This window comes from Manis javanica, chromosome 17 (assembly GCF_040802235.1).
Source record: "Manis javanica isolate MJ-LG chromosome 17, MJ_LKY, whole genome shotgun sequence".
NCBI lineage: Eukaryota > Metazoa > Chordata > Mammalia > Pholidota > Manidae > Manis > Manis javanica.
This window is the reverse complement of record NC_133172.1, coordinates 6,111,648-6,139,608: the sequence shown is the minus strand read 5'-3', so window position 1 is coordinate 6,139,608 and position 27,961 is coordinate 6,111,648. Positions and strand designations below refer to the sequence as shown.

At 50.5% G+C, this 27,961-nt stretch overlaps 2 protein-coding genes across 27 annotated transcripts in view; one reads left to right on the top strand and one right to left on the bottom strand.

Annotated features, from left to right (window-relative positions):
* The window catches only part of LOC140847185 (uncharacterized), a 114,966-nt gene that overhangs the window by 53,233 nt on the left and 33,772 nt on the right, over positions 1–27,961 (bottom strand). The gene's annotated exons all lie outside the window — the stretch shown is intronic.
* The window catches only part of LOC140847189 (zinc finger protein 541-like), a 29,291-nt gene continuing 7,048 nt past the window's right edge, over positions 5,719–27,961 (top strand). Inside the window, exons 1-12 of the mRNA XM_073226615.1 lie at positions 5,719–8,595; positions 10,260–10,318; positions 10,585–10,744; positions 12,063–12,387; positions 20,740–20,803; positions 21,394–21,536; positions 21,912–22,015; positions 23,134–23,209; positions 23,770–23,858; positions 25,957–26,100; positions 26,263–26,441; positions 26,550–26,655. Of these exons, the coding sequence (XP_073082716.1) occupies positions 6,829–8,595; positions 10,260–10,318; positions 10,585–10,744; positions 12,063–12,387; positions 20,740–20,803; positions 21,394–21,536; positions 21,912–22,015; positions 23,134–23,209; positions 23,770–23,858; positions 25,957–26,100; positions 26,263–26,441; positions 26,550–26,655 (3,216 nt within the window). The 5' untranslated portion in view covers positions 5,719–6,828. The remainder of the gene's footprint in view (positions 8,596–10,259; positions 10,319–10,584; positions 10,745–12,062; positions 12,388–20,739; positions 20,804–21,393; positions 21,537–21,911; positions 22,016–23,133; positions 23,210–23,769; positions 23,859–25,956; positions 26,101–26,262; positions 26,442–26,549; positions 26,656–27,961) is intronic.

The window sequence follows — 27,961 nt, the reverse complement described above, 5'->3', positions numbered from 1 at the left end:
CCTCCCGGCCTCCGCACTCGTCCCGCTTCTGTCCCCGGCGCGCCGGCCCGGCCTCGACCCAGCGCCGTCGCCCGCGAGCCCAGGGGCGCCGAGGCACCGGGCACCGGCCTCCCGGGAGAGCACGTTCACCGCCGGCGGAATCCGGGGCTCGAGCCCCGGTGTCCCCCTCCCGCACCGCTGTCCGGGGAGGAGGCGCCTCGCAGGGGCGGCCTGGGGGACAGAGAGCCCGGCCCGGGGCCGCGGGGAGGCGGTTACGGGCGGCGGGAGGGGCCAGCAGGGGACCGGCGGGCGCGGTGGACCTCGTCCAGGAGCTGGGCGGCCGGCGCCACGCTTCGGGGGCCACACAGCCCCTGGTGGAGGGTCACTAGGCGCGGGAGGCCCCAGACGCCAGGGAAGGGCTTCAGGCAGGAAAACGACGGGAAAGGGGCGTGGAGGCCAGGCCAGGGGCGGGGCCCAGCCTCACGGGGACTGGGAACCGCGAGGGGTGCGCGCGCGAGCGTCCGCAGCGACGTCGGACGTTAACACGGTGGTGGTCGGGGAACAGGCCAGAGGGTCCCCGGACCGGGTGGTGCAGGAGGAGGCGGGCGGCCTGGGGGCGGGGCGTGCGCGGGGCCAGACTGCGCATGTCCGCGGGCGGGTGAGGCCCAGCTCTCGAGCTGGGCGGGGTCAGCCCACCCCCCCACACCCCCCCCACACCCCCGCTGGCAGATCCCTAGTTCACTAGCTTTTCCACCTTTTTCCGCCAAGTGCTGCACCCTGCCTATCTCTGTGCTTCAGACAGTTCAAGATACAATGTTGCAGAGTTGCGAGGACCACTGACTCTGGGAAACATGGTTTCTCCCTCACAGTGAAAGCAGTTCAAGTGAAAAGCTTTTTCCAGCGGGATGGACACAAGCTCTGCCAGTGAGGGTGAAGCAACTGAGAATGCGGGAACCAGGACCTCGGGGTGGGGGCGGTGGCCGTGGGGCCGTGCTTGGATCCAGGAACCTCCCTGCAATTGAAATCAATTTAAGCAATGTAATTAAATCCTGGAATTGTCTGTGAGGGACATGCAAACTAGAATGTGAAACGAAAAGTCTACCTGGGGGGAATGGGGTTCTTCACACTGACACCCCAGTAACCGCACTTGCACATCGCCATTCGTCCTGCAGTCAGAGCTCAACCCTCCGCTGTGTTCAAAGACTTGCCCAGGGAGACCTGGCCAGGAGGGCGTGGAGGGCGGAGGCTCGTGCTAATGCAGATCGCCAGTCCCTGTGAGACAGGGAGCCTTGGTGTAGTCAGAGTAGGGGGAGGGCCTCCGGGGAAAGCAAGGCAGGATGTTTGCAGTCAGGGCAGTGTGACTCACAGGGAACACCTTGCAAGGACAGCAGTCTGGCCCAGGTGGCTCCCTTCTGCTGCTCGTTTGCTGTGTAAGTAGAAATGGTGCAGATACAAAGCAGAAAGATACATATTGCTCCCCTTGCCTTTGTTGGGGGCTCAGACCTTGGAGACAACTCCCTTCTGAGCCCGTCCGTGTAAAATAAACCCTCAACAGTCCAAGACTTGCCAGTGCCACTTGGTTCTTCGGTCAGTGATCCAGTCCAGGTTTTTCCAGGCCCAGCTTACTTTATCTTCACCTTCACCTATATGCTGTTTTTTTCTCCTTCCGTCCCTAATTAAGTAGTTCTGTAACCTAGGCAACTAATTTAGCATGCAGGCCCAGCCTTAAACAACATAGTAAAAGGCAGGAAAGATTCCATCTTAAAGAGTGTATTTTAATACCCAGGAAGTTAAAAATCTAGGATTCTTAACTTACCTTTAGCAGACACTGGGAAGGAAGCTGTTTGATGTGCTCCCAGACCCAGACGCTGGGATCCCAAGGAGAAATCAGAGCAGGAACTTCCTTGTGTTAAGTTAATTCTAAGTATTCAAAGACCACTTAACAAATCTGCACCCCCAGCCCTTAGTCACATTCCTAAAGAATCCTTAAAAGAGGGAAACCCCAACCTTTCAGGGCTCTCCTCTCTCTGAGCTCGCCTGCACTTACTAAGTGCATAGCTTTCTCTCTCCAAAACCTCCGGGGCACCTCTCCTTGCTGAGGTTGCCTGCTGCACTTGTCTCTTTAACTTACTTTAAATAAAACTTTTACTCTGCTTCACTACTGTCTCTGCCCTTCAATTCTTTGTCGCGGCGGGGACAAGGACAGAGGATATACACAAAGCTCCCCAAACAATGTGATGGGGGGTGTTGGGTCTTCAACTAGAATCCCCCCCTGCATGCATATAAGGAGGGCCTGTTTGCACACCAGTGGGATAATCAGCACAGCACAGCCACCAGTCTGTAATTGCACTGCTGGTCAGGGCATGGCGTGGACGGGAAATGGTAATTCTCTCCACTCCTCCTTTTCTGGTACAGAATTGGACAGGCGCCCTCCGGTAAGCAGGGACCCACTCGCGAAGCTGCTCCTGCACGGAGGGGGAGGGGCAAGCAGAACTGGCAGCAGGGAAACGGAGGATTTGGGGGCACACGGGGAGAGAGCTGGGGAGCACAGCACAGCGAGAGGGGGCGCGAGCACTGGGAGATAAAGATGAGTGCGCACAGAGACTGGACAGTGAGAAATAAAGACCCCCCTCCCGAGTCTTCCACCCCTGTTTTTCCTCAGTCTCAGCAGATTCACAGAGAACTTATGCCTGGCGGGGAACCCCTTTCAGCCTTGAGCCCCAGGAGGTTTACTCTCTCACATGAATCCTGTGAGAAACACACTCCCTGGTCCAAACCCAGTAAGTGGACACGGAGACAAAGAGGACAGCAGAGCAAGGCTTCAGTGATGGTCTTGCAGGACCAGGGGAGGCTGGTGAGCGGGCAACCCTGGGGCAGTGGGGGCAAATGATTTATCCCCTGGCACGTGAGCCCCTGCCCTGCCCCCTCACTGGCTGAGTACTGCAGGTTCACATTGTGTCCCGGACGGCGTCTAACCCAGTTACATCTTTTCCTTACACTTGTCTTAACTTATTGGTAGGTTTAAAAAACTCAACCAAGTAGCAACAGACCCTTATCAGTTCCCACCCCAACTCTCAGCCTGAGCAGTCTCCACCACGTGGCCCTTTGTTAATACTCTACTGTTAAAATGTTTTAAACCTCCTGGTGGGCATAAGTCACATTTAGGTTTTATGCTGTTTTCTGACAGCTCTGACAGTTTCTCACTTTCCTTTTTTCGGCTGCCTTGACGGCTTTGAGATGTCCTAGTCAGGTGTTTTGGAGATTGTGCCTCAGTTGTGTGTTTTTGTCATGATTATGCTGTAAGGCCATAGAGGTGAAGGGTCACTGTCATCACGTGTTATCAAGGGTGCATGTGTCAATGTGATGATTTCACCCTGTTGGTGTCAGCCTCCGCCACCTGGCTGCCAACGCTTGTCGGGTTTTTCCACCCTCAGCTCAGTCTTCCTCCCCATACTGTGCAGGAAGTCACTGAAGGAGGCAGGAGTTATGCTCCACCTTTTTTATTATTTTGGTATTAATCTGCACTCACATGAGCAACATTGTGGTTACTAGGTTCCTCGCATGATCGAGTCCCCACCACAAACCCCCTTACAGTGAAGTAACAGGAGGCAGTGGCCAGAGGCAGATCGGGATGAGAGGCCGGGCCTGGAGGCCGCATCCGGGCTCCGTGCTGCTGGGACTCTCCGCTGGGTCTCAGGCTCAGAGGCGGAGCACTCTGGCTCCTAAAGCTGAGCCCCCTCCGCTCCCCACAACCTGGCCTGTTGGATGCTTGGCCCCCACCTCTGCAGAGTCTCAGATAACGGGTGATTTCCTAACTTGCCCTCTCAGGAGGCAGTGTGCTCCGCCTGGAAGACCAATCTGAGGGGTAGAAAAATCTCCCATGATTCAAGCACACCGGGGACAGTTGCTGAGTGTCTGTGAGCCCAGCAGGGAGCCTGCAGAGTCCTGGCACCCAGGGCCTCAGGTTTTGGAGATTTGAGGTCAGGTTCCCGTGCTTCCTGGTCCCCAAGCTGTCTCTGTCCCAGATGGGAGCGTCTGCAGGGACCCATTCCTCTGCGAGACAGAAGCAATCTGCTCCATCCTTCCCAAGCTGGCCCTCGGGATGTTTGAAGACGTCCGCTCTGCCACCTGCACACCCCCAGTCTGGTCCTCAGGTGACATGACTTGTTAAAATACCTTTTCTCACTTTACCAAGGGACACAGAAAGCATGGAGACATATTCCAGTACCGAAGAAGAAGAAAATAAAATTGGCTCATAACCCTATCAGTCTATTCAATTCTCTCTGTTCTCTATCAAAATTTATTTTTCTTTCTGAAAGACTAGGATAATTTTGTTTTGTAACAGGCTGCTCTTTTCTCAGTATTAAGGCATGAATGTCCTTTCATGTCATCAGATAGCTTTCCAGTTTGACCTTAAATGCTTATGTCCTACACCATTTAAACCATAACGGTGTCACCTACATGCTCTCTGATCAGGTAGCAGGCTGCTTCTAACAGGAAAGGCAATGCTGCGGGTAATTCCCCTGCAGTTAACTCCTCGTATAAGTGTACATTATTTCCTTTAAAAACCCAAAGGTAAAAGTGGCTGGGAGAAAGGATTTATACTTCTGTAAGTTTTGGATGATGTATTTCTGGATCGCCCTTGTGAGAGAGCCATGATGTCACAAGGCCCCTGCAGCCACGGCAACCTGGTCCTTAGAATCCTTCCAGGCCACAACTGACCACAGTTGGGCCACTGACTGAGCACTGTACTGCAGCGTGGCCAGACGAGGGTCCCTTCTCTCCCCACTACCCGGTCTACGTCTTGTTTTCTCTGTGAATTGAGGTACTGGAGATGGAGAAAGGGTTCCCGGGCCTCTCTTCCCGCGCCTACTGTGGTTCTAAGAGTCGGGGAGCACTTTAGCCAAGCTCTTCCATGTCCCCAGGTGTCTCTAACGTGGGCTTTCTCCTTCTGTTTGTTTAGACCTGAGGCTGGCCATGCTTCAGGTGCCTAGAGATGGTGACGAAGGAGGCAGGGCCACCTCCGGGAGCGCAGGGGAAGAAGAGCAGCATCACACTTCACCTCAGAAGCTGCTTCTGGAATGTAGCCTCTGCGGGAAGGTGTTCAGCCGCGCCAGCTCCCGGAGCAAGCACTACCTGACGCACAGCCAGGAACGGAAACACGTTTGCGGAGTCTGCAGCAAGGCCTTTAAGCGCAAGGACCACCTGTATGTAGGAGTCTGGTCACCAACATCTGTGCAGGGGGCTGGGGAGGAGGGGGCATGTTCCTAGGTCATTCTCATCACCTCCCAGATGAGCCGGACACACCCTGTGGGTGTTGGGTCCCTGTGACCCGTGCTTAGACGAGGACTCCGTGTCTGGGGACAGGTCTGCCACTGCCCTGAAGAGGTCACGCTCGCAAGCTCCCAAAGTCACACTAATGAGAAAATCATTGCCTTGATTTGCAGACGGGACCTCCCGAGGCAATTTTGTCATGGAGGGAATCGGGTTAACTTTATAGAGAAATATTTGGAGACAGTGGTAGGTGCCTGAGGAGAACCAGCCCGTGTTTATATGAGGCACATGTACCGGGACTCCACAGGGCATGAGAGATTGCAAAATCCCTGTGCCCAGAATGGGGCAACGGCACATTAACTCATCTCTCTTTTTTAACTCCTGATTTATGTTTTTGTAACCCTTGATTTTAAAAGAAAGCCCATTAGGAGTCTGGAGCAGAATTCCTTCTGTTCCTAATGTCTCTTAAATGATAAGCTTTTCTTGCTAGTGAGGAAGGACAGACAGACTTCCTCAAACCAAGAGACTGGCAAGTGGGAGAGGGCAGTCCATGGCATTTTATACGCTCCTGGCCTTCCCACGGGGCTTTGACTGACCCCCCTTCCAACTCATCCTCTCGCCAAGCACCCCCCAGGGAAAGGCAGCGATTTGCTCATGTCACAGACCGATTAACAGGGGAGCTGGAGATTGGGTCTCTGCCAGTCTCCTCCAATGGAGGCCAGGGCCACCCTTTGGGGAAGGGCTCTGTCATTTATCAGACACGCCCCATGTGCCGCATTATTAGCACTGTCCGGAGTAGGGCTGCTGGGAACATGGAGGGTATTTACTCATCTGTTTATGTTATTAATGTAGACATAAGAATGACATAAACATAGGACATATTTGTATTCATTTATTTTATAGGAGGCACATTTGACTGTTTTCTAGAATGTTCTGATTGGGCATCTGTAAATTGCATTTTTTCCTGTGGGGGGTTTCAGGCAGCTGTCTCCTTATAGGAATTCTATGGTAGGGGAAAGACTCCTTTGTCAAAGGCAGGATGCTCCCCAAATGAACTTTTCCTCAAATGTATTCTGCAAAACTTGGTTCTTGAGGGCGCTAAGAGGGACTATTGCAAAAAACAGTCCTGTGGGCAACTATGTTTCAGAGACAGGGCAGGTTAAGCAGATGACCCTCTATCGATCTACCTGCTATGTGGCTTTTACATTTGCTCCCGTGAACCTCCAAGAAGCACATGGTGCTCTGTCGGGACTGACTTGCTAGCTGAGCCCATGTCCTCAGGGAGCCACTCTGGAGGGCTGGTGTTCCTTGGGAACCCATTCTGGGGAACTCTGGCCTGCCTTCTGTTGATTTTTCTCTCAGAGAAGGGGTTTGCTTAACGGTGAGGGAGAGGGGCACCCCTTCCAGAAGCTTTGACCTTAGCTGGGGGCTGAGTACAGGCTCTGAACTGTGGTTCTGAGCTCCACTGCCCCTTGGGAGCACTGTTGAGGGAGTCAGGCTCGGGACCCTGCAGTGGGAGGCTGAGCCCCAGTGACCTCTGACTCCCTTTTCGTGTGTGACTCCAGGACTAGGCACATGCTCACCCACCAGCAGACCAAGCCCTTTGCGTGCATGGAGCAGGGCTGCAGCAAGAGCTACTGTGAGGACCACTCCCTGCGCCGGCACTACCAGGTCCAGCACGGCTTGTGCATCCTGAAGGAGGCCCCCCCCAAGGAAGAAGCCTGTGGGGACTCCTCTCCTGCCAATGAGGTGGCCGGCCAGCCTGCTGCGGATGGCCTGCGGTCCCTGGTGCCTCCAGAAGCCAGGTCCCCAGGCCCCTTTTTGCCCAACCAAGAGCCCCTGCGCTCTATTGTAAGTAGCACGGTCCACCAGGAGATCTCTTCTCTCGGCCCGGTCCTGGCAGGGCCCTCAGATGACGGGGAAGGGAAAAACACAGCCTGTCCCTCCCCACCCTCACTTGGGCCCTACCCCTGCACCCCAGTGGCCCCAGGTACCCTGGGTACTGATGTCCCGGAGGAGTGTCACCCCCTGTGGAAGGAGCCCGCCGCTGGGTTCACAGCCATTCACTCCAGGGAAGCAGAGAATCGTGGTGCAGACCCAGCTGAGTCGGAGCGGCCACCCCAGCTACCACCCACCCTGGAGAGCGGGCAGGAGGGTGGGACCCTGCCGGCCGGCCTGCCTCTGTTCCAAGGCCAGGCAGTGCCTGCCAGTGCCGAGCCTTCAAACCACAACCTCCAGTGGCTCCAGAACCTGCCAGGCTGCCCCGAGAGCGAAGGGAATGATGTGTTTGCCATCCAGAAGCCCACTTCTGTGTCCCCTCAGGAGTTCTCCGAGGCTGGGCCCAGGCCCAGCAGCACCTCCCTGACGGGGGAGCGCTCGCCCAGCGGTGGCCGCAGTCTGGAGGATGCACTGCCCCTCCCCCCCACCGACCTGAAGGCACCTGGGGAGGCCTCACATGGTCCTGGATATGCCGGCCAGGAAGGGGACACCAGGGCTTCCAAGAAGAGCGATTCTGACAGCGACTCCTGCGGGCTGTCGTCTGACAACACGACGCTGCTCTACGGGCAGTTGTTCCTGAAGTCGCGGGAGTGTCTGGTGAGTCCAGGGCAGATGCAGGTGTTCCAGATGATCACCAAGTCCCAGGTGTTCATCTCTGGCTCCCAGGTGGCTGTGGCCTCCTCCCAGCATGCTGCGCCTGAGGGCAAGCAGGCTGCGTTGAAGCCACTGCAGGGGCCACGGCCACACCAGCCCCCACCCCTGGCACCCACAGTTGACTCCTTCCATCCTCGCCCTGCAAACCCAGAGCCAGAGGGATCCCCGCCCCACAAGAGAAAAACCACGCCCGCCTTCCCTGGGGAGGCCTTGCCCGGCAGCAATCGACGGGACACGAAGGGGGGACCAAAAGTGGCAACTGCACCATGGGAACCCCCCGGGGACCCAGACATCTCCTCTCTGGCCAAGCAGCTGAGATCCACGAAAGGGCCCTTAGACCTGGGGGACATCCTCCCCACAGGGGACCCATGGCAGACCCAGCTGGGTGGGGACAATCCTGCCGGAGCCCAGCTCCCAGAGAAGCAGGCCCAGGTGGAGAATGGCCTGGCCTCGGGGGCCATGAAAGGTGCGAAGGGCCTGGCCTGCTCCCGGGGCAGAGGCCGCAGGCTCTTCTCTGGCAACATGTGGGCCCAATGTTTCTTGGACTTCCAGATGGAGAAGGTGAAAATGGACACACACTGTGTGGCCTCTCCCAGCCAGGTGGCCATGGCCTCCTTCTCATTGGCCGGGCCTTCAGTGGACACCCTGCAGGACTCAAAGTCCAAGCTGATGATATCCAGCAGGACCCAGGTACCTGACTTTATGCTGTGAGATGAGAGACTCACGCATCACTTGTTTCTGAATTTCTGAGTGTCCAGACATTTTATTTAGTGCCCGTGAGTCCTCAGACCCAGTTTTACAGAGGGGAAGTGAAGGTTCAGAGACATCATGGCCCCCCACCAACCTTCCCTGCAAAAAAGCCAGGATGAAGGCATTGCAAGTCGCTGGGACGCCCTGTGTCACCTTTCCTCACTGAGTTTTTTCTGCTTGCCCTCCTTTTGCCCATCTCTTCCTTCTGGGTTTGCCCCTCAAATTCTCCAGAGGATATAAAGGTAGAGTTCCTTCCCCCTCAGTATTCCTGCATGAGATGCCATCTCTGGCTGTGGGGCAGGGGTGCCCACATGTGTCAGCACTTGTGCAGCATTAGCCTGGTTCCTGCCCAGGTGGTGGCCACGAGGACCTGGGTGCCAGGCGGTCAGCCGCTACTCTTTGCGACGTGCTCAGGTCTAGCACCTGACAGCTGCATCCTCTTGTTTTTTAAACAGCTTTAATATCCATATGCCATCTAATTGACCATTTTAAATCACACCATCTGGTGATTTTTAGTATACTAACAAAGGTTGTGCAACCATTACCACTTTTTCCACAACATTTTTCATCACCCCAGAAATTAAGCCCACACCCTTAGTTGTGCCCCCAGGTCTCCCCATAGCCTTCCAGCCCCTGGCACCATGAATCTACCTCTGTCTCTATGGATTTGCCTGCTCTGGACACTTCATATAATTGAAATCATGCACTGTGGCCTTCCATGTCTGCCTTCTTCCACTCAGCATAATGTTTTCAAAGTTCATTCATGTTGTAGCATATGACAGGCTTCGCTCCTTTTTATGTATGAATAATACTCCATTGTGTGGATACATCGCATTTTGTTTATTTATTCATCAGTTGGTGGCCATTTGGGTTGTTTCCACTTGGCCATTGTGAATAGTGCTTCTGTGAGCATTCGTACAAGTTTTTGTGGGGACATACATTTTCATTTCTCTTGGGAATGTCCTAGGGGTGGGATAATTAGTTCATGGGGTAGCTCTGTGCTTAACCATCTCACAAGCTGCCAGGCTTTTCCAAAGCAGTTGCGCCCTTTCACATCCCCATCCTCAGTGGACGAGGGCTCCGGTTTCTCCACAGCCTCATCAGCACTTGCTATTGTCCAATTTTTTTTTTTTACCATGGCCGTTCTAGTGGGTGTGAGGTGCTGCCCCATCACGGTCGGACTCACGAGGCTCTAACGGCTGGTGGTGCTGAGCATCTTCTCATGTGCTTATCGGCCATTCATGTCTTCTTCGATTTGGTGTCTGTTCATATCCTTTGCCCATTTTTCAACTGGATTATTTGACTTGTGTTGAGCTGTAAGAGTTCTTTCTGTTTTGTACATACAAGGCCGTTATGAGATGCATAACGTGTAATGATTTTCTCCCATTCTGTGGGTTCTTACTTTCTTGATGGTGTCCCTTGATGCAGGGAAGTTTTAAGTTTTGATGAGTCCAGTTTGTTCTCTTTCTGTGTCATCCAAGAAAGCACTGCCTAATCCAAGGTCAAGGAGCCACACCTGTGTTGTCTTCTCAGCACTTTGTAGTTTTAGTCCTTGCATCTGCCTCATTTTTGATATGTTGGCTCAGATGTGTTTTCATCCTCAGGGTGAAAATACCTACCAGCTCCCCGATCCAGTGAAGGAGGAGAGCACGGCAGGCGGATGGTAAGTTCAGAAGCCCCTCCCTGCCGGGCCTGGGGGCTCAACCCCTCGGGAGTCCTCTGGGGGCTTTTATGTGCTGGCCTTGGGCGAGTGAGCTGTGGATGCTTCAGCCCTGAAGAGGTGCCCGCCAGGCCATGAAGGAAGGGGGTATCGTCTCCATTTCTGGGGATTCATCGAGAGTTGTCAGTGGATCAGACTTAGAAGAAAACAGAGAATCCAGGGGTGGAGTCCCCTTCCCCAGTTATCCCCCCTGCCGTGTCTGTCCACAGTAACCAGAAAAACGGAGGCCCTGCAGACTGGGCAGAGCCAAGGAGCACGTGTGTCTGCAAGGACTGCAGCCAGATGTTTCACAGACAGGAGGGGCTGACTAGCCACACGTGTTTTCCCAAGGACCAGTGGCTGCCACCTCGAGGGAACCAGGACCAGCAGGTGAAGGGGCGCGCGCAGTAGGTTCTGTGCTCGCAGGGCGCTCACAGGCTTTGGGGGAGGGAGTCAGTGGCTGGGTGTCATGGTCTCAGGATGGAGGCACCCTCCCAGGGAAGCCTGGGCAGGGACCAGGGCTCAGGCTGCGCTGCTCTGGGGGGCAGGCCGGCGCTTGAGCCTGGAGCAGCCTCTCTGCCGCCTGCCTACGGTTACTCTTACTCTGCCATCTCTTCCTGTGTTTAGGTGTCAGGCACAGAGATTTTCAAGTCTCTGAGTCAGGTGCTGAGGGTGGAGGTGGAGGCACAGAGACCCCAGGAGCCATGAAGCCCCCAGACGGCATGAGCACAGCTCCTCTGGGGATGCCTCTGGGCCCAGTGAGCTGGACCCCGGGGAGCACAACCAAGCTGGGTGCTGGTTGGTCCACTTTCTTCCCACTGCTTCCTGCACAACCTGGCAGTGGAAGACATGGGCAGAGCCCAAACCAAGTGCACCGTAAAAAATCTTCTCTCTAGAACAGCTTGTCTTGCACATTCATTCATTCATTCATTCACCTTCTGGGCCGGCCCTGTGGGGGCAGTACTGAGGACACCGTGGTGACAGGGATGGCCCCAGCCTGGCCTCTTGGGGCTCCCAGTCCATGCGAGTAGAAGAACCCATGCTAGGCAGTGAGGACTCAGACTGGGCTGTGCTGGGAGGGGGAGCAGAGGGACTGAGGGGACACCAGAGACCCTGCCTGAGGAGGTCACGGAGGACTTCCTGGAGGAGGGGGTCAGAGCTGAGACCTGGGGCATGCTGAGCAGTAAGATTGGCAGAAAGAGGGGAGATTGTGTGGAGGTGGGTAAGAGATGTAAGTTCACGGGATCAGCCATTGCAGCCTGTACTGGAGGGTCCCACCTGGAGAAGCCCCCTCCAGGCGGGCGACAGGGTTCACAGATCCGCTTGTCCATCTCATGGAGCTGCGGTCATTTTCCATTTTGTCGAACTCCATCTCCGGCCCCATCTCTAAGTGCCAGTCTTTGTACCAACTTGACGCTGGCCTCATACATCTCCAAAACCCTTTGTATCAGGGCTACTCCCTGGGGGGTGGGCACATGAGGAAGCTTCCGGCATCATCCATCCAGGCCGAGAATCCGGGGTCTGGCTCGGGTGTGGTGGCCGCGCTTGGCTCCCTTGCTGAGCCCAGCTCGGACAGGGGTGTTGGGAGTTACGTTGCCCTCTGGCTCTGTGGGCAGTGCCCTTGCCGGTGCTTGCACCCCCTTGAAGACAGAGCTGTGCACATGTGGCCCCAAGTCACCCCCCTGTGGCTTTGAATTCTCTTCTCCAGGGACAGGACGGAGACCAGGAGGAGAGAGATGGGGAGGAGACCAGCCAGCCCAGAAAGCGGAGAAAGCGCCCGCAGCCCAAGGCATCGTTCCTGCCTCCCGCCCCTTCTGCCTCTGGAGGGCCGGGCCCTGAAGAAGGCTACCAGAGCTGCCTGCGGTCTCCGGTGCTCCTGGTGGACCACTCCCTGCAGGGACTGTGCCCGCGCTCTCCCGATACACCATCCCTGGTGCTCAGCCCCATCTGGGAGGGGTCTGGGCTGGATTCCAGCACTCTCTGTTCCATGTCCACTCAGGCTGTTCCTGACAAACTCATCAGTACTGAGCTTGGTGAGTGACGCTGGGGCCTGTCATCTCTGACCATCACACGGCAGGCCTGCGATGGGCCAGATCCACCTCGACGTGTAGCATTTGGTCCAGGCGTTCTCTCTGGCCTGCGGCTGTGTCTGGCCTGGGCGACCCGTGGCTGCTCAGAGGTATCCCAGGCCATGTGGAACCAGCAGCCTTCTAGGTCCTGAGAATTTTACAGGCGGAAGGAAAATATAGAGGCCATTTAGCCTGACCACCCTTCTGCCTGTCCTTTCGAAAAATTTTGTTGGCAGCTTTATTGGTACATAATTCACATACCATATGAATCACCGATTTAAAGTATACAGTGTGTTTTAGTAAATTCAGAGTTGTGCATCCATCGCACTATGTAATTTTAGAGCAATTTCATCGCCCCAGAAGCAGCACTGTATCCATTAGCAGTCACCCCCCCACCCCCACAGCCCCCGTCTCCCCAGACCTGGGCAACCACTGATCATCTCTAATCATCTTGGATGCACCTACTCTGGACATTGCATGTAATTGGAATCATACAGTATGTGACATTTGGTCTTTAGTTTATTCATTTAGCATAATGTTTTCAAAGTTCATCCATGTTACAGCATATACAGTGCTTCAATCCTTTTTTATGGCTGAATAATATTCCGTTGCGTGGATACACAACATTTTATCCATTTATAGCTGATGGGTATTTTGGCTGTTTCCATCTTTTCATTACTGTGAATAATGCTGTTATGAACATTCACATACAAGTTTTTGTTGGACAAAGGTTTTCATTTGTCTTGAGTTTATGCCTAGGAGTGGAATTGCTGGCTCACCGGGTAACTATATTTAACAGTTGAAGGAACTACCAGACTGTTTCCCAAAATGGCTGAGTCATGGGAATAAATTTCCATGCACATTGCACGCAAGTTCCAATTTTCCACATCCTTATCAACGATTCTTAGCTTTTTCAATTATAACTCTCCTAGTGGGCATAAGGTATCTCACTGTGGTTTTGATGTGTATTTCTCCAATGGCTAATGATGTTGATATCTTCCCATGTGCTTATTGTCCATTTGTGTATTTTCTCAGAAATGACTATTCAGATCCTTTGCCCCTTTTTAAAATCGAGTTATTATCTTTGTATTACTGAGTTGTAAGAGCTCCCTTTATATTCTGTATGCAAGTCCCTTATTACATATGTGATTTGGGAATTCTCTCCTGTATCATGTCTTGTATTTTCATTTTATTTATGGCACTTGTGGTACAAGAGTTTTTATTTTTTGTCACTTGTGCTTTTGGTGTTGTATCTACGGTTTTCCCTGACCAAAAGTCACTTTAAGTCAGTTAAGAAAAGAGAAGAAATATGCAATTATGCTGACTTTTACTCCTTTTTCTTCTAAGAGCTTTATGATTTTAACTCTTACATTTAGGTCTTGGATCAATGTTAAGTTACCTTTTCTATATTACGTGAGGTAGGAGTCTAAATTCATTCTTTTCATGGGGATATCAGTTGTTGCAGCACCGCGTGTTAAAGAGATTATTCTTTCCCCCATTGAGCTGGTGTGGCACCTTTGTGGAAATCAACTGACCATAGTGATTTTAGATTTTTCTTCTTTTTTAATATGGACAGTTACTGCTATAAGTTCCCTTGGAGCAGTGCATTAGCCACATTCCATAAGTTTTAGTATGTTATGTTCTTTCCTTTATCTCAGAATATTTCCTTATTTCTCTTTTGATTTCTTCTTAAATACACTGATTATTGAAGAGTGTGTTGTTTTATTTCCACATATTTGTGAATTTTCCAAACTGTCTCCTTTTATTGATTTCTAATGTAATTCTACTGTAGTCACAGAACATGCTTTGTATTACGTTGGTCCTTTCAAGTTTACTGAGATATGTTTTATGAGCTAGAATATGTTCTGTCCTGAAGAATGTCCCATGTGCACCTGAGAAGAATATATTCTACTGATGTTGCTTGGAACGCACCAAAAATGTTCCTGTGTCTTGTTTTATCCCGTGTGGTTGTCCTGTCCACTACTGCAAGTATGAATTCTCCAACTATTGTTTTGAATTGTGTATTTCATACTCAATTGTGTCAGTTTCTGCTTCATGTATTTTTGGACTCTGTTTTTAGGTGCATATATGCTTATAATTGTCATAACTTCCTGATGGTGTGATTGTTTTTCTCATGATATGACTACAATGTTATTTATCATCACTGCAATAGTTTTATCATAAACTCTAGGTTTTTCTGTTTTAAAGTCTAAGTAGCCTAACAGCACCATTCTGCCTCTTTTAAGGTTGTTTACTTGGTATATATTTTCTGGCCTTGTATTTTCAAACTGCTTGTGTTTTTTAAAATAAACCATGTTTCCTATAGATAATATTAGTGGGATCATACATTTTTTATCTAATGTGACAAACTCTGCATTTTGATTGGTTTATTCAATCCAGTGTCATTTGATGTTACATTGATATGGGGAGGTTTACATTTGACATCATGCATTTCATTCTCTGTATGTCCCTCGCCTTTTCCTCCTTCTGTTCCTCTATTCAGGCTTACTTATGTATTAAGTATTTTCTATTGTAACGTTTTAATTCCTTTAGCTTTTCATGTTTTTCTTAGTCCTTTCTTAGTGGTTCCTCTATGACGTAAAATTACATCTTGTGTCATCAGAATCTGTTCAGATGTATATAACTTAAAGTGAAATACAGAAATGCTACTCCTATAGAGCTCCATTTCTCCTAACCCTTTTGCTTTTATTATTTATATATCTACATAATATATGTATGTGTGTGGGTGTATAAACCCAGCAATACATTAATTCCTAGATTATACGGATTTGTATTATGGAACGAGAACTGAGAGAATTAAGGAAAGCAAGCATTCTTTCTGTAGTTTGTTATATAAAATTTTTAGTTACCATTTCTCATCTCTTCATTTATTCCTGTGGACTTGAGTTACTGTATGGAGTGTTATTTCTTTACTTCTATGCATCTCCCCTTTGTTGTGCTGCTGTTGTCATATACATGTATATAAACTACAGGCCTATAACAGTAGTGTTCTATTCATTTACTCTTTAAGTCAATAAAGAAAAGAGAAAAATATGCAATTATACTCACTTTTATAATTAACTATATGAGTACATTTACCAGTGTTTTTTGTTTGTTTGTTTGGAGTCAGATTACTATCTCATGTCATTTTCTCTTTCAGTCTGAAGAACTTCCTGCAGTATTGATTTTCATTGTGGAGGTGCAATTCACATGTCATACAATTCATCCCTTTAAAATACACAACACAGTGGTGGTTGGCATATTCACAGAGCTGTGCCACCGTTGCTACCATCAACTTTTTTATATTTTTATCATGTCCCAAGGAAGCCCTGTACTCGGCAGTCACTCTTGTTCCCCCTTTCCCGACCCTATCGCCAGCCATAGGTAACCACGAATGAATTTTCTGTCCTCCAGGCTCGGCTCTTCTGGACATTTCGTATAAGTGGGCATCATACAATGTGTGTTTCTTTGTGTTTTCTTCCAGTTAGCATGAAAGCTTAGGGTTTCACCCATGTTGTGTATATCAGAAGTTCGTATCTTTTCATGGCTGAATAATTGTCTCCCCTTAATATTCCTTGTAAGACAGGTCTGCTGGCAACAAGTTTCCTCAGTTTTTATTTACCTAAGTATGTCTTTTCCCACCTTCATTTTTGAAAGGTAATTTGCTGGATGTAAGATTCTTGGTTGAGCTTTTACTTCCAGCAATGAGATCATGTCCCACTGCCTTCCAACTGCTATCATGTCCGATGAGCAGTCAGCTGTTAGTCTTACTATTGTGTACATGTATGTCACGTTATTTTTCTCTTTCTGCTTTCAAGATCTTTATCTTTGGCTTTCAGTATTTTGCCTATGATTGTGCCCAGATGGAGAGTTTTTTGTGTTTATGCTACTTGGAGTTTATAGAGTTTCTTGGATGTCTGTATTGTTTTTTTCATCACAATTTTGGGCATTTTCTGCCATTAAATACTTTAAATATTTTTCTGTTTCCTTTCTCCACTTCTTTGGATTCCCATTACACGTGTTTGCTGTACTTATTGGTGCCCCACATTTCTCTGTGGCTCTTTGTTTTCCTTCAATCAATTTATTTTTCTCTCTGTTCTCCAAAATCTATAATCTCCATAGATCTAGCTTTAAGGTTGGCTACTGGTTACTTCTGCCAGCTCAAATCTACATTTTGGTTATTGTTCTTAACTCCAAGATTTCTATTTGCTTTCTTTAAAAACAAAAAACAACTTCTCCGTCTTAATAGTATTCTCTCTTTGATGAGCATTTTTCATTGTACCTTCCTTTAGCTCTTTAGGCATGAGAGCTGGGAAGGAGAGAGACACCCTGTGTCCCTGGCTGCACCTGCCTGCAGTAGAGCCCTCCAAGTAGAGCTCCTGATACCACAGTTTATTCATCTTGCTTAACTGAGACATTACATTCCTTGGTTAGTAACTCCCCCTTTCCCACACAAACCTAACTCTGGCCACCACCATTTCACTCTTTGGTTATATGGATTTTCACTATTTAGATCTGCATGTTTAAGTGCATTCATGCAGTATTTCTCTTTCTGTGAGTGGCTTATTTTATTTAATGTTCTCAAAGGGTTTCATCCATGTTGTTGTATATTGCCAAATCTCCTTTTTTAAATGCTAAGTAGGGTTCCATTGTATGTATAAACCACACATTCTTTACCCATTCATATGTCATTGGGCATCTTCGTTGTTTCCACATCTTAGCTATTGCAAATCACGTTGCAGTGAACCTGGGAGTGCAGGTGTCTCTTTGAAAGCCTGATTTCCATCCTTTTGTGTCAATATCCACTAGTGGGGCTGCTGCATCATATGGTAGTTCTACTGTTAGTGTTCTGAGGGAGCTCCCGACATTGCAATCTTGGAAACCTTGCTTTCAGCTGCTCTACAAAGGCAGGCAGAGGGGCCCCTGCATCACTTCCAGTCAGTGTTCCTGAAGCTTTCTGTTGCGTGTTTTCTAGATCAAGTGGATGACTCTTCTGCCAGCCATGTTATCAAGGATGACACCAAGCCCCGCATTCGAATGTGAGTTAGAACAGACTTGGAACCTGGGGGTCTTACAAAAGTGGGGATATTTTTACCCTCCTTGTGTTCCCCCAGAGCTCCTTCCTCCCTGGGGCGTTAGCTTCTCTCTGGGAGAGAAGTGGTATATTTCTCTGGGTGTATGTGGGAAGTTCAACTAATATTCCTTCTATCTGGGCATCCCACAGTTGGGCCCACGGGGACAAATGCCCAGGACCTTGGGGTTAAAGGTAGAATTGGTGATGGCACATGTGAGGCTTGAGTATCCATGGAATGTGACTAGAGGGATGTGGCCATGGATGTAGAAGCATGCCAGCCATAAGCATACACCTTCCCTGTCCTGGAACTCGAGGGGTACCTGAGGGAGAAACCTGGTGATAAAGAAAATTGGAGGAAGGGGGTGTAGCTGGACAGTATCTAGAACACTTGTCCATGTCTGTCAGGGGTGGCGAATACTCCCCAGATGCATCTGGGAGATGACAGAGGTTTCCACAGAGCAGGGCTGTGACCTGAGAGCAGGGCACGTCACACATCTCCGTCTTATTTCCCATCTTAGTCACATGTGTATGTCTTGTGTGTGGCCTCATTTCAGGCGCATCCGGATAGGAAAGAAGTTTCAGGCCGAGATCCCGGAGCTCCAGGAGCGCCCTACGACCACGCCCGGTGAACACGGAGCTTCTCTGGTCTGGAAGCCATCGGATGATGTGTTGAGCCATCCACAAACACAGGATAGAGGTGGCTGAGACATGGGGCCAAATTCACAAGGGTTCCCCCCTTCCCTCATCTCCAAGGACTTTCTCCTCCCAGTCCTCACCTGCACCAGGAAGCAGTAACCCTGGGTGGGGTACCCGGCTGTGGGACCAGGGCTTCTCCTCCCACCCCCCCATTCTCCTCATGTGGTAACCAGCCAGGCCATCCTGAGCAGGTGCCAGGAGCAGGGTTTCAGCCCTTCCTCCCTGTCCTTCCCGTCACTTACAGTGAAATATGGGAACATTACTCCTACACAGCTCTATTTCTCCGAAACCTCTGGCTCTAGTTATTTATATATGTACCTATATATGAATGTGTGTGTGTGTATAAACCCAGCAATTCATCAATTCTTATACTATACAATTTCGTTTTATGTAACGGAAACTGAGAGAGTAAGGGAATGCAAGGATTATTTATACAGTTTGTTATGTAACATTTTTAGCTACTGTTTCTCATCTCTTCATTTATTCCTGTGCATTTGAGTGACTGTATGGAGGGCTATTTCCTTACTCCAATGCATCTCCCCTTTGTTGTGCTATAGTCATCATATATATGTTTATAAATTACAGGCCTATAAAGGTAGTGTTTTATGCAATTACTTTTTAAGGCAAGAAAAGAGAAAATATGCAATTATACTGACTTTCACAATTACCTATATACGTATATTTACCAGTGTTTTTTGTTTCTTTGGATTCAGATTACTATCTCATGTCATTTTCTCTTTCAGTCTGAAGAACTTCCTATAGTATTTTTTTTATGGTGGAGGTGTAATTCACATGTCATACAATTCATCCCCTTAAAATACACAATACAGTGGTGGTTGGCATATTCTCAGAGCTGTGCCACCATTGCTACCATCAATTTTCTGATATTTTCATCATGTGCCAAGGAAGCCCTGTGCTCAGCAGTCACTCTTGTTCCCCCCCTCCCGACCCTGTCCCCAGCCGTAAGAAACCACGAATCTACTTTCTGTCCTGTAGGCTCTGCTCTTCTGGACATTTCATAGAAGTGGGCATCATACAATGTGTGCTTCTTTGTGTTTTCTTCCAGTTAGCACGAAAACTTAGGGTTTCACCCATGTTGTGCATATCAGAACTTCATTTCTTTTCATGGCTGAATAATTCTATCCCTTTAATGTTCCTTGTAAGACAGGTCTGCTGGCAACAAGTTTCCTCAGTTTTTATTTACCTAAGGATGTCTTTTTTCACCTTCATTTTAGAAAAGTAATTTGCTGGATATAAGATTCTTGGTTGAGCTTTTACTTCCAGCAATGAGATCATGTCCCACTGCCTTCCAACTGCTATCATGTCCGATGAGAAGTCAGCTCTTAATCTTACTATAGTGTGCATGTATGTCACGTTATTTTTCTCTTTCTGCTTTCAAGTTCTTTATCTTTGGCTTTCAGTATTTTGCCTATGATGTGCCCAGATGGAGAGTTCTTTGTGTTTATGCCACTTGGAGTTTATAGAGTTTCTTGGATGTATGTATTGTTTTTTCATCACACTTTGGGCATTTTCTGCCATTAAATACTTTAAATATTTTTCTGTTCCTTTCTCCACTCCCTGTATTCCCATTACACGTGTTGCTATACTTATTGGTGCCCCACATTTCGCTGTGCCTCTTCATTTTCCTTCAATCATTTATTTTTCTCTCTGTTCTCCAAAATCCATAATCTCCATGGATCTAGCTTTAAGTTGGCTGCTGGTTACTTCTGCCAGCTCAAATCTACATTTTGGCTTATTGTTCTTAACTCCAAGATTTCCATTTGGTTCTTTAAAAACAAAAACAACTTCTCCCTCTTAATAGTATTCTCTCTTTGATGAGCATTTTTCATTGTACCTTCCTTTAGCTCTTTACGGCATGAGAGGTGTGAGGAGAGGGACACCCTGTGTCCCTGGCTGCTCCTCCCTGGAGTAGAGCCCTCCAAGTAGAGCTTCTGATACACAGCTTATTCATCTTGCTTAACTGAGACTTTACATTCCTTGGTTAGTAACTCCCCATTTCCCGCGACGCTAACCCTGGCCACCACCATTCCACCCTTTGGTTATACGGATTTGACTGTTTAAGATACCACATGTTAAGTGCATTCATGCAGTATTTCTCTTTCTGTGACTGGCTTATTTCATTTAATGTTCTCAAGGGGTTCATCCATGCTGTTGCATATTGCAAAATTTCCTTTTTTCAATGCTAAGTAGGGTTCCATTGTATGTATAAACCACACATTCTTTACCCATTCATATGTCGATGGGCATCTTGGTTGTCTCCACATCTTAGCTAGTACGAATCACGTTGCAGTGAACATGGGAGTGCAGGTGTCTCTTTGGGAGCCTGATTTCAGTCCTTCTGGGTCTATACCCACTAGTGGGGTTGCTGGATCATACGGTAGTTCTATTCTTAGTTTTCTGAGGGAGCTCCCGACCTTGCAATCTTGGAAACCCTAGTTTCAGCTGCTCCACAAAAGGCAGGCAGAAGGGGACCCTGCATCTCTTCCAGTCAGTCTTGTTGAAGCTTTGTGTTGCATGTTTTCTAGATCAAGTGAATGACTCTTCTGGCATCTTTGCGATCAAGGATGACACAGAGCTCAGCACTGAACCGTGAGTTGGAACAGTCTTAGAACCTGGGGGTCCTTCCAAAATGGGGATATTTTTACCCTCCTTGTGTTCCCCCAGAGATCCTTCCTCCCAAGGGGGATAGCTACTCGCTGGGAGAGAAGTTGTAGATCTCTCTGGGTGTTTGTGGGTAGTTCCTCCAATATTTCTTCTTTCTGGGCATCCCATAGTTGGGCCCACGGGAACAAATGCCCAGGACCCTAGGGTTCTAGGTAGAATTGGTGATGGCACATGTGAGGCTTGAGTATCCATGGAATGTGACTAGAGGGATATGGCCATGGGTGTAGAAGCATGCCAGCCATCAGCATACACCTCCCCTGTCCTGGAACCCCAGAGGGGTACCTGAGGGAGATACCTGGTGATAAAGAAAATTGGAGGAAGGGAGTGTAGCCGGACGGTATCTAGAACACTTGTCCATGTCTGTCAGGGGTGGCGAATACTCCCCAGATGCATCCGGGAGATGACAGAAGTTTCCACAGAGCAGGGCTCTGGCCTGAGAGCAGGGCATGTCACACATCTCCGTCTTATTTCCCATCTTAGTCACATGTGACGTCTTGTGTGTGGCCTCATTTCAGATGCATCCGGATTGGTCGCGAGTTTCAGGCCGAGATCCCGGAGCTCCAGCAGCGTCCTACGACCGCGCCCGGGGAACATGGAGCATCTCTGGTCTGGAAGCCATCGGATGACATGATGACCAATGGAGAAACACAGGATAGAGGTGGCTGAGACATGGGCGTCGAATTCCCAAGGGTATCCCCCTTCCCCCATCTCCAAGGAGATCCTCCTCCCAGGCCTCACCGGGACCAAGAAGCAGTATCCCTGGGTGCGGCACCCGGCTGCGGGACCAGGGCTTCTCCTCCCGCCCCCTATTCTCCTCTGCGGTAACCAGCCAGGCCATCCTGAGCAGGTGCCAGGAGCAGCGCTTCTGCCCTTCCTCCTTGTCCTTCCCTTGGCCTGCTTTTCAGGGAGCTGTGAGGGAGACAGGGACAAGGAGCCCCTCTCTGTGCTTTTGGGGACGTCTCCTCCCCGGCATTCCCTGACTCCCTGTGTCTCCCGTCTTTCATGCTCTGCTGGGGACGTTTGCTGGGAACAGTGACTGAGCTCTGCAACTTGGCCTGCTCCAGCACGATGCCAGGAGGGGGCACCAACCTGGAGCTCGCTCTGCACTGCCTGCACGAGGCCCAGGGCGAAGTCCCGGTGAGCTGGAGGCGGGGGCGGGCTTGGCGGGTCCCTGGGATGCCCCTGCCGTGCTGAGCCTGGGAATCTGGTGCATGTAACGTGCCATCTGCAGGCTTTGCGGCTCATGAAAACTGAAAAAGGCCACCCATCCTTTTCCCCAGTGGCTGTGGGGTTGATCTCCTTGTCAGTTGTAGGGCAAGTATGCAGATGGGGCCCAGTTAGTCAGTTATTTACCTGGGGCCGCAGCAGAGCACCAGGTTCCTCCGAGGTCGCAGGGGCAGGGGGAGTGGAGCCGAGTAGACTGACTCAGGTCCTGCACTGATCTGGTTTATCGATGGAGCTTTATCTTTTTGATTAAAAACCCACGTACGAAAACCCCTGATGCAACAAAAATATCCGCTTCCTCCGAGGACCCGCTTCACAATCCTGTAGTTTAGAAAATAAAAAGTCCCACTGTGAGTAGTGGGAAGGGAGGTCATGTCACCCAAGTTAGGGCCCCAGGAGTCAGTGTCGGCAACTGTGCTTTTCCTCAGGTTGCAGGGCAGTGGGCGGCGCAGAGTGGGTGCTCAGCTGAGGAACCAGTACATGTGTTGGCCCTCATGATTGTTGTGGTCCTGGGGCAGGCCCGGCTTTGGGGCCCCCCTCGGTCTAATGCTCTACCTCCACCATTTTTGAAATTAACGAATTTTCTAAAAGGGGCCTGCGTTTTCATTCTGCGATGGGCCCTGCATGTTCCACGGCCCGTTCCCATCGGGTTTACACTGGTGAAAGAGACAAAATCCTGCTCCATGGGGCTTATGTTTTAATTTTAGGACAAAGGGTAATCTGTTTTCAAAAATTGTTTGTGGTTAGTGCTATGAAGGAATAAATTCGCCACTGCTTCCTTCGTTGAGAAAACCCCACTGAGAAAAACCCCAGCTGCACTCAGCAGTATTGCATAGTGACGGAGCGGGTATGTCCACTGCAGCTCACAGGCCGCGGCCAGGCCACAGCCCCACTACGCGCTGAGTAGCCCTGGAGCGAGGGAGGCTTTAGGGGGGCCTGTCACTGCTTTTCAAATGAATGAAAGGTGGAAGGCAGGCCTCCGCCTCACCTGCCCTCCCTCAGAAAGTCGCTCGCTTTCTTTCCTGCTCCAGGTGGCCCTAGAGACCTTGCTACTCAGCGGACCCCAGAAGCCACCGACTCACCCGCTGGTTGACTACCACTACGCAGGTACTGGAGTGAGGCTGCGGGAGTGGGTGTGCCCGGCTACTACCTGGGAGCCAGTCTGTCTCTACGGCAGGCTCTGCTTGTGCCCCTGGGCGTGCTCTTGGGGCCCTCCTTCTCCTTCCTGCCTTTCCAGAAGGGCCTTTCCTCCCGGGGGGACCTCAGTGGGTGCCTCTTTCTCCTGGCTGGGTCCTCCCTTCCCCCTTCCAGTGCAGTGGTTCCCTCAGGGGCTGTGCCCAGCCAGGAAAGGGATCCCCTGGCCAGGGAGAGGTGAAGGCGGGCTCAGATGCAGTGGCTGAGCACCCCAGCCTGGGAGTCAGGCAACTGGGAGTCCCTGCCTCCCGTTGGCAAGTCTGTTAACCAATGGAAGCCTTGTTATTGCATCTGTAAAGTGGGGATAGTATTGGTCCAAACCTGCTAACGTTTTTCTAAGGATTGTATGAGATAAAACAGAATTCTTGGTACATGATTGGTACTCGGTAACGACAGCTTTAAAAAGGGCAGGCTGCATTTCCGCCACGGCTGCGGCTGCAGAACTGTCCTTTTCTCTCCTGTTTCTCCGATAGGTTCAGCCGTCTGGACCCCCACAGAGAAGGAGCTGTTTAATAAGGCATTCCAGGCTCATAAGAACAACTTTTCCTTGATACACAAGATGGTAAGGTGTACGTGGGTGGGCTGGTGTAGACAAGGCCTCGTCTCACACCGCTGAGCTGAGCCAGAGCTGGAGGGCCTATTGGGGTGACATGCTGTTCACACTGTAAACTGCTTGTAGTTTATAAAGCCATTGATATGAACACCTTCAGACAGTACCGAAATGCCATCACGTGCTCAAAGCCCTCCGCACCCATCCCGGTCATCCTACTTCTGAATGATGACCTCTGACTTCCGTTGGGCACCTCAGGCATTTGCCCATACAGATCTTACGTGCATATTCACATGTATTTAGAAAAGGATGTGAACATACTACACTTAATGTCTGCTGGTGTTTTTTGTTCTTTTAACTTGATATGCACAAAACTGCACGTAACCAAAATGTAAGATTTGATGTTTTGACATATTTATACCTGCAAAACCATCACCATGATCAAGATAAGAAACACATTCATCACCCCCAAAAGGTTCATCCTGCCCCTGTGGTTAATCCCTTTTTCCTACCACCCCTGTCCCTAATCACCTCCTTATCTTCTTTCTGTCACTATAAGTTAGTTTGCATTTTCCAGTGTTTTCTATCAATCCTGCAGCATGTGCACTGCTTGTCTGCCTTGTGTGGCTTCTTACACTCAGCATCACTATTTTGAGGGCCATCCATGTTATTGTGGGACCCTTTTTCTTGCTGAGGAGTATTCCATTGTGTGGATGTAACACAGTTCATTTAATCATTCCCCTATTGAGGGACATCTGCGGGGTTTCCAGGTATGTGCAATTATAAATAAACCTGCTGTGAACATTCACATTCAAATCTCTATGTGACCAAGTAGTGTTGGTGGCGGGGAGGGCGGTAAATACTTAGGAAAGAAATGAGTGGCTCACATGATAGGGGTACATTGAACTTTTTCAAGAAAGTGCCTTTTCATCTACATCTTCCAGGCGTTTCTTTACCCAGTTTTGGGCCATCTCATTCGCACAAGCTGGTCAGCACGTTGCTGAACGCTCGAGGGGAGCGCCCCCCAGATCTCTGGAAGTTTCCTCTGGGCAGCTCTCTTCCCTGTCCTGCCTTGTCCTGTGAACTCTCACCGCCTTGTTCCCCCAGAATCCTCCCTCCCATCTCAGCTCAGGAAGCCCACCTGGCTCTGCCTGGACCCCTCTCCCCGGGCCGTGGCCTGGAAACTCTCTCAGGGTGTAGTGTGTAGGGACTGGTAGCTTACTTTCTGTGTCTCAGTAAGACTTGTTCTTGGCTTGCCTAGCATCTTCCCAAACATCATTTCACACATTTTGACTGTTTCTTCTCATTGTTTTGAAAGGGAAGGTCAATGTAGCTCCTGCTGCTCCATCTTGTTTGGAAGCAGAAGTCCAAGTTTTGTTTTTTTTTTTTAACGTAGTGATATTTCTTAGGCAGAGGATTTACTACTCTGGCTCCTAGTGGTTGAAGATATACAGAGCTGAAAAAAGTTCATATGTAGAAAAGTATTTTCTGAAGTGAGCTCCACATCTTAAACGGCCAATTTCATTTTCCTGCGAAATTGTCTTCCTAGAGCAATTAAACTTTGGTGTTCTGCTTTGCTTTTACAGAAGTTATTATTAATGGGGTCCATTATTAGTGGGGGGAGAGCACATGGTGGGGGTCTCAATGCCCAAGGATCTGACTGTGCCCTCAAAACCCCCTCCTCCTCTCGTGGGCCTCCTATCTCTGCACTGCAGGGCTCTGCCTGGCTGCTGCCAAGGCTTTGTGGTATCTGCTGCTGAGGGCAGCCTGCTGCAGGGAGTCCCAGCTGGTAAATGCACAGCCATTAGGCCTGACGTCACAGTGAGCGACTGTGTAGGGAGCCCTCGTGTACACCTTCCCATAGGGAAGGCCTCCCGGGACTGACTTGGGGCTCAGATAGCGTGCAGGGCTTGGACGGTGCTGGCTACGGCGGCGTCCCCGAGCCCCTCATCAGCAGCAGGACTCTGTGCTTCTGTGCTCCTTGTAGCCCAGGGGCGTGCCAAGCCCAAGGGGAGAGACATTCCAGGAGAGCTTTCAGGAAGTGACTGGCCCCACGGCGAGGGGGCGTGTGGGGCAGTGCCCAAAGCCCGCTGCTGTTTTCTTTCACCAGGTCCAGACAAAGTCGGTGGCCCAGTGTGTAGAATATTACTACACCTGGAAAAAGAGGGTCCGGTTTACTACATCTTCTCGGGCCCCGGGACTGAAAAAGAGCGTCAAAAGGAAGCTGGCCGAGGCAGACCCCACAGAAACAAAGGTAGGGGATTCTGGGGCAGGGTGGTCTCACTGGAGTTCAGTGCTGGTCTGGACAGCTACTGGCCACCCAGTCGGGGTGGGGAAGGGGCCCCCACAGGGGAAAGCATCTCCCTCAGAAGGGTGGAAGGTCGGCACCCTGATGTCATTTCTGCCCCTTCTGCAGGCCACTGCCAGCCCTGAGAAGAGATGCAACCACCATCCAACCCCTGAGTTGAAGACGGAGACGGAGAGCTGCAGGGGACAATCTGTGGCCAACACCAGCCCAAATGCTGCTCCCAAGCAGACCCCTGAGCCTCTGGGGTGCGTCCAGGGCCAAGGCGCTCCCTGTGGGGAGTGTGAGAGGTGGGCACCAGCCCTGTCCCCGGATGCACCCGCACAGCCTGCCCTGTCCCCGTGGGCCCTCAGCCCAGCTTCCCCTGCTCTGACCCGTGTCCTCTGCTGACTCTTCAGGGTGTTTGACAAGATGTGCACTCACTATGCCCACATGAAGCGGCACCGAAATGAAGACCCAGTGGAAACAACTGTCGGGGAGGAGAGGCCAGCGAAGGCCTTTAAGGTGGAAGAGGAGGAGAAGGAGGAGAAGGAGGAGGAAGGGGAGACGGGGGCTGACATGGGCCCCTTGCAGGGGCGATTTGGGCCGTGAGCCGGGGTCAGGCAGCCCGACATTGGGATGAGGACCTCGGGCCCCATCTCCTCTCCCTTCCGCCTCCCCGAGGAGTCCAGGGCATCCCTCTGCCTCCAGCCCCACTTCCCCTGCCCCCCACTGACCAGCCCAGCTTGCAGACCTGCGTGAGAAGCGCCATCATCAGACACTGTTACATCCTTGTCAGCTGGTGCCAGAGGCCCCGGCCCCTTTACGTGTGCCCTGTGCCTTCAGACCATAGTCTTGTGATGACTTGGCTCATTGTTATTTTTTTTTTCCATGTCAATCTGTGAACCCTATTAAGTTTTGTTCTGAAGCAGCTGTCTTCTGGCTTCTCTGGCCTGTTGAGCCAGCAAAGGCTTTAGGGCTCCTGCCACTCGCCAGCACCCCAGAAACGCGGGAGCTGAGTCTCCGCCCTGGAGGGGCCGCGTCCTCGTGCAAGCCGGGAGCCGGCCCTGAGGTGCCTGCCGCAGTGTGTGTCCGCACCCGGTCCATGCAGCGGGCCCACAGCGACACAGGAGGGACCCAGGTGCTCCTCTCAGCGAGCTCACATTTTAGGAGCAGGAGAGCAGCAGGAATAAATAATTGAAGAGATGGTTTTAGCTCCTGCTTTGGGCCATAAGGACAGAATTCTGAGTCAGCAGCGTGTGACAAGCAGTCAGGACATGATGGGGGTTCCAGTGTGTCCGGGGTGACGTCAGGGTCTCCCAGCAGCGGCCAGCTCAGCATGCGGATCGCAGTGGGGATGAGGATCCCCCCCTCCTGCCCCGAGGTCCAAACCAGAGGGCACAGGAAAGAGCACGTTCCTTGCTCCTTCCTCGTGTCCCTTTTTAAGACAGGGAGAGCTTGTAACGGTCTCCAGAAGAATGCCTCTGGGTCCCGTTGGTCAGGACTGGGGCCCATGCTCTTTCTAAACTGATCCCTGGCAGTAGGAAGTGCAACATATACAATATAACCAATAATATTATAGCATCTTGGATGCTAATGGGGAACTCCACTTGGTGTCGCAAGCATCTGGTGACATATGTAATCACTGGGTCACTGGGTTGGACATTTGAAAGTAATATAATGCTGCATATCAATTTTATTCCACTTAAATTTTTTTAAAAGACTATAAAAACAACACTTGTTTTGGACATTACATAAGGAAGAAATAAACTACTGTCATACTTGAGCCACTGAAGGGTTGGCTTGGTTTAGAGATTGTTCTGACAGCTAG